The sequence below is a fragment of the Elephantulus edwardii genome, unplaced genomic scaffold (genome assembly GCF_000299155.1).
Source record: "Elephantulus edwardii isolate Elephantulus edwardi_28Jun2011 unplaced genomic scaffold, EleEdw1.0 scaffold00066, whole genome shotgun sequence".
In the NCBI taxonomy this organism is placed as follows: Eukaryota; Metazoa; Chordata; class Mammalia; order Macroscelidea; family Macroscelididae; genus Elephantulus; species Elephantulus edwardii.
Genome location: NW_006399816.1, coordinates 3,377,256 through 3,383,390, shown reverse-complemented (window position 1 = coordinate 3,383,390; position 6,135 = coordinate 3,377,256). Strand labels below are relative to the sequence as shown.

At 39.0% G+C, this 6,135-nt stretch overlaps 1 protein-coding gene across 1 annotated transcript in view; it reads left to right on the top strand.

Annotated features, from left to right (window-relative positions):
- Positions 1-6,135, top strand: part of NRG4 (neuregulin 4) — a 98,177-nt gene that overhangs the window by 60,358 nt on the left and 31,684 nt on the right. Inside the window, exons 3-4 of the mRNA XM_006888371.1 lie at positions 1,820-1,966; positions 4,318-4,391. Of these exons, the coding sequence (XP_006888433.1) occupies positions 1,820-1,966; positions 4,318-4,391 (221 nt within the window). The remainder of the gene's footprint in view (positions 1-1,819; positions 1,967-4,317; positions 4,392-6,135) is intronic.

Below are 6,135 nucleotides of genomic sequence, written 5' to 3'. Positions count from 1 at the left end.
TTGCTGTAATCAAGGATGCTTTGGGCAGAATATTAAATGATCCAGGAAGTATTAAAAGAAGATGGAAGGAATATACTGAGTCATTATATAGAATTCAGTATTACATACATTTATAAAAAGTACTGTTAAGCAATAGGAAAGGAAATGATTGTTTAACAAATGCAGTTGGAATGTCCAGTTCGAAGTGTGACTTTTTGAAAAACAAGGAACTCATGAAATATTATGCAAAATGGAGGACATTATGTTGAGTGAAATATCTCAGTCACAAAAGGACAAATATTGCATGGGGTCACTGTTGTAAAATGGGATTGACATCAGGGTTGAGGGAACGCAGAAAAGGAGGGGAGGAATGAGGTATATTGCATTGAAACAAATGAGGGAGAAAACTGTTTAAAAGGGACATATGAATGGGTATTCTTTTCATTACAGAAGTCCAGAGTGAAGGCTGCATAGTCGAGTGGACTTGAAGGGAGGGATTGTATAACAATGAAAGAGTTTTGCTTTTTCTTTTCAAGGAAAAGAGTGAATTGGTGGGAAGGGGGTGGGCAGGGAGAAAAGTGCAACAACGAATGATTGGAAACCCTAAGTCTCTGTAAACGTTCATTAAAATTAATTTTTTAAAGAAAGGAAAAACAAATACCAGCAGGACCCCCAAATGTTTGCTGCACTTCCAAACTAAGTCAGACTAGGAAGAAAGGCCTAGTGAATTACTTCAAAAAATAAACTAACAAGAACATTATGGCTCACAAGAGAAAAAAAATTAATTAAAAAAAATTATGCCACTCATTGTTGGCATATATGGAAGGAAACAGAGATCCCATATTCCATGGATGAAAATGTATAAATTATCACAATTGTTTTCTGGAGGATATTGTGACAATGGATATTCATGTATTTTTAAATGTACATCCCTTTGATTAAGCAATTTTTCTTCTGTGGATTTATTTAAAGGAATAAAAGTAAAATATTAACTAGGGAGAAAAAAGATTCACGTCTGTATGCACACCCATGTTTATCGGTGCATTATTCACAATAGCAAAGAGATGGAAGCAACCCAAGCGCCCATTAAAAAGCAAATGGATAGAAAAACTATGGTACATTCACACAACGGAATATTACACAGTAGTGAAAAACAATGAACTTGTAAAATATTACAAAACATGGAGGCTATTGGAGTACGTTATGCTGAGTGTAATGTCTCAGTCACAAAAGGACAAATACTGCATAACACCACAGTTATAAAATAAGACACACATGGGGAGTTGGAGAGAGAAGGAGGAAAGAGTAGATAGATAATGAACACTGCATTAGAACAGATGATGATGATGATGATGAGGTGAATAATTCTCCAAAAGGAATATATGATTAGGCATAATATGTATGATAACAGTCTGGAACAAGGGGTGCAATTGCAGGAAGGGCTGACAGAGGGGAAAGGGAGGGAGGGAAGAAAAAGTGCAACAATGAATAAAATATAATAAATTTTAAAAGTACCTTTACAATAAATTTTAGATGAATTTTACTTAATTATTTAAAAATCTAGAAAAGAAGAATGAATAGTCTGTAAATTCTCTGCTGTTTCTAAGCAAGTAGAAAACTAGAAAAGGAAGGTAGTAAAGATTAGACTGCAAAACCAAAATTGTTTTGTTCTGTGTTAACTTTTATTACAACAGTAAGGATTTTAAGAAAACATGTCTGTTGTTTATTCATAATTTGAAAGTTAGTGTCCTTTTCTCATACCGACTAGAAACGTTTTGCTTTGCCTACTGGCAAACAGGACGAAGAATGCCATTTCTTCATCTAAAGTTTTCTTTTATAGATGCATTGAAAATTACACGGGAGCTCGTTGTGAAGAGATTTTCCTCCCAAGTTCGAGCGTTGAAACGAAGAGTGACCTGTTCACGACTTACCTGGTGCTGGCTGTCCTAGGAATGGTTATCCTTGCAGCCTTCTGCTTCTTCTGCAGGTAATACATATGAAAAAGAAAGAAAACAAGGAGTGCCTAGGAAGTTATCCTATTGTGGTTACTGTGCCCTTTAGTTCTAGATACAGCTTTCCATTTCTTTCTCTAATACAGCTTTTAATTAAACTGATATTTCTGATACTATCATGGCCATCATTATGTTGACTTTTCTAAATTACTGGATTGAGAGTGTCTAACATATGCTTAATTGGAATGCTAAAAGAAGGAGAGAATGGAATATTGTTAATATTCAAAGATAACGCCTGAGACCTTCTTTGAACTGTTAAGTCACCCATAGATTCTAAATGTCCTCTGGATCTCAAGCAGGATGAAAAAGAACCTTCCATCTGGACACATCAGAGTCAAACTGCATGATGATGTGGCAGAAATGTGCTGTAGCAATACAGAACAGCAGAATTAATTTGAAAACTAACATGAACAGCTAGTTTTCAGATTGGTCTAGTAATACAGGAATAGCAAGCTAATCCAAAGACCTATCATCTGTCCTTTAAACCCACAGGAGAAAGATGGGCAGTCTCCTCCTGTTGTGATGTATACTTCAGAAACCCCATGGGAGGTCACTATGAGTGAGTGAGCTGTTTCCATGAAACTTAAACATAAAACTTGGCCTGTTATATACTGACTTGACCAAGTGAAAAGGTTTTGGGTCCATTTATGATTTGAATTCATTTAAGCTGAGAGAGCCTTTCAACTCTAGTAACTAATTGTTGTTGTATATGACAACAAGTCAACTGGGATTCATTGCAAACCTGTGAACAGCAGATCCACGCCATCCTCACCATTCCGACACACTTGAGTCCGTAGTTAAAACCACTCGTCAGTCCATCCTGTTGTGGATCTTACTCTGTTACGCTGACCCTTCACATTTCCAAGCATGAGGTCCTTCTCCAAGGACTGGACCCTCCTAACCACATGCTCAAAGTACATGAGATGGAGTTTCACTTGCCTCCAAGGAACACCCTGGTTTCACCTTCACCTGGACAGACCGGTTTATTCTCTTGGCAGTTCAGGGAATATTCAAGACTCTTAGTCAGCACCACAATTCAAAGGCATCACCTGATCTGTTATCATCCTTAGTCATTGTCCAGCTTTCAGATGCACGAAGTATCAGCTTTGAATGGAGTCCAAAATGGTACCTCGTCTACTGCTGACATCAAATAGGTTCTAACTCATGGTGATACTCCATCAGGCTGCCGAGGCTTTCAGTATTTACTGGAGGAGTCTGTCTATTTTTCTTCCGTGTACCTACCAGCTGTTGGACTTGAACTGTTGGCCTTTTGAAAAGCTTGTGTGTATCTACAAAGTAATATTTGGCTATGATAAAAATGGTTTTAAATTCCTTTTTATGAACATAAACTCTTAGTTCTGAGTGTTGATATGTTGGGGAGAAAATGAAAATAATTGTGTACTCCAAAATTCTATTTAATATTAAAGCTAATTTTAAAAAAAACCTTTTATGAGTTGGAACCAGCTGATAACTGACCCTCCAGCAGGTTTTCAGCAGCTGTAAATTCACATGAGAAGTGATCTTTCTCCTGTAGAGTTTCTGGTGGATTTGAACTGCCGGACAGCTGCCACCTCTGGGTTACCAGTGTAACTTCCTGTGGACGATGCCATCAGAGCTCCCAGATATCATAAGGTATATTAATTGACCAGGTAGCTAACGAGATGGCTACACTGGAGTCTTTAAAAGATTTTTTTTTAAAAAAGGGTTTTAAAAATCTTTACTAGAATAGTTGATGACAGCTACTCGGTGTCACAGTAGGAATTCCAACTAATAACAGAAACTGCTGTCCTTGAAAAGAGCATAAAGACATTGCACAAAGACATATTATACTTCTGCACATGAGTGTAAGGCACCTAGGGGGACAAAGCACTGGCTTCACTTTCTTAATTGAGAAAGACATACATGACATCATCGACATCTGAAACAGCACACCCCCACGCTGGATGACTGACCTGGCCTTGCATTTTTGGTAAATAGCAAAACCTAGTTTTGGGGCACAGAGCAGTCATAGTGGCTTTGTCTGTAGGAAGTAGCATTGCTAATACAAAGGTGATTTGAATTCATCAGTGGTTCCTTGGGAGAAAGATGAGCAGTTTCCTTTCCTGCTGTTTATTTACAGCCTCTGAAAACCTGCTGAAGGTCATCTATGAATTGACTCTGACTCGATAGCAATGAGTTGTTGAGTTTCAGGGCAACACTGACAATTTCAAGTAGTTTGGAGAAAAAAAGTTAATCTCAAATATTCAGCTTTAAACTTTGTTTCCCATTATTCTGGCACTTTTCATTCATCCCTCTTCCATTTGTATGTCTCTCTCTTTGCTGTTAGGAAGACCCAAAGGAATAATTCAGCCCAGTATGATATCACCCTGGTGGAGACATGCACCACCAGTGCCCTCCACAGTAAGTACATTCCAAAGGAAATGCTTCTTTAAAACCAAGTAGTGGTGACTGTGGTTTTGTTATTAATATTACTACATGTCGAGATTTCTGTTTACCCCAAAAAGATTTAAACCTATGGTTTTTTCTTTGGGATTTTTATCATCCTTGGCACAAGTTTTGTTCATTTCCTCCCCACCCCTCCAAATTTAAATTAACCAAGTTACGTCAGTATTTAAAATTATTTTGTCAGCCATGATGTGCTGTTCAGTTAGAGGGGCCTGGTTTCTTCAGAATGACTAAAATAGTTTAGTATGTGGGGAAAGGAGCTCTGTGATGGTGCAGTGATTAAAGCAGCCAACTACTCACTGAAAGGTCAGCAGTTGGAACCCACCATCAGCTCTCCAAGAGGAAGAAGCAACGTCATCTTCCGTAAAGACTGTAACACTGGAGACCTGTGAAGCCGTCTGCTGTTGACACCTCAGGTCACACCTGAGGTCACACACACAGGGTTTGTTATTTGGCTGTTTTGTTTTGTTTTTTATTTGGTTTGGAAGGAGCAATTTTGCCTGTAAGCATGAACAATTTTTTGGGAAATTGCTGCTCTTGTTGTTAGATGCCATGGGGTTGATCCTGTCACCAAATGGTGCCAAATCCTGCACCATTTTCACAGTGGTTGCCGTGTTCAAACACATTATTGTTGTCACTGTGTCAGTCTGTCTCGTCTCATTGATTCTCTTCCTTTTTTCCTCCTGACTCGGTCCCAGTATGATGTCTTTTTCCAAGAACTGGCCTCTCCTGATGATATACCCAATGTTGTTGTTGTTGTCAAGGTGCCTGCGGCTCACAGAGACCTTATGTACAACAGCCCTAAACCCTGCTTTATCTTGTGTCACTCTTATTGCCTCTGACACACCCATCCTGATTACCCCAGTCACTGAATCAATCCACCTCATAGACGGTCTTCCCCTCCTGTGCTGTCCCTCCACCCTCTCATGCATGACATCCCTCTCCAGGGACTGGTCCCTCCTTACAACATGTCCAAAGTATGTCAGACAAAGCTTCAGAATCCTTGCCTCCAAGGAGCAGTCTGGTCTCAGCCTTTCTAGGATGAACCTATTTGTTCTCCTAACAGTCCATGTATATTCAATACTCTTCTCCAGCACCACAGCAGAAAGGCATCAGTTCTCCTTCTATCATCCCTAGTCATTGTCCAGCTCTCTGAGCATAGCAAGTAATTGCAAAGACTATGGACAAAGTATGTGAGACAAAGTTTCATCATCCTTGCATATTAGGACCACCTTGGCTACACTTCTTCAAGACATGCCTGTTCATTCTTTTGACAGTCCATTGTATATTCAGTGCTTTTCTCCAGCACCACAACTCAAAGGCATCAATTCTTCTGTCATCCTTATTCATGGTCCAGCTCTCAGAAATATAGAAAGTGATTGAAAAGACCATAGTCTAAATCAGGCACCCTTAGTCTTCAAACTAATATTGCTTCTCAATTTTGGAGAGGTCCATGACAACAGACTTGCCCAAAGCAGTACATCTGCTGACACCACGGATGTTGGTAAAACCATAATGAGATACCACTTAATATTCAATCTGAATGCTGAGCAAATAATCCAAGAAGATGCTTGACTCTTTGAGGAAGAATGAAGCATTAGGGTTGTAGGAAAATTCATCAGCAACCTGTGTTATATAGATGACACAACTTTGCTTGCACAACATGAGTAAGACTTGAAGCACTTAAGATCAAAGATTA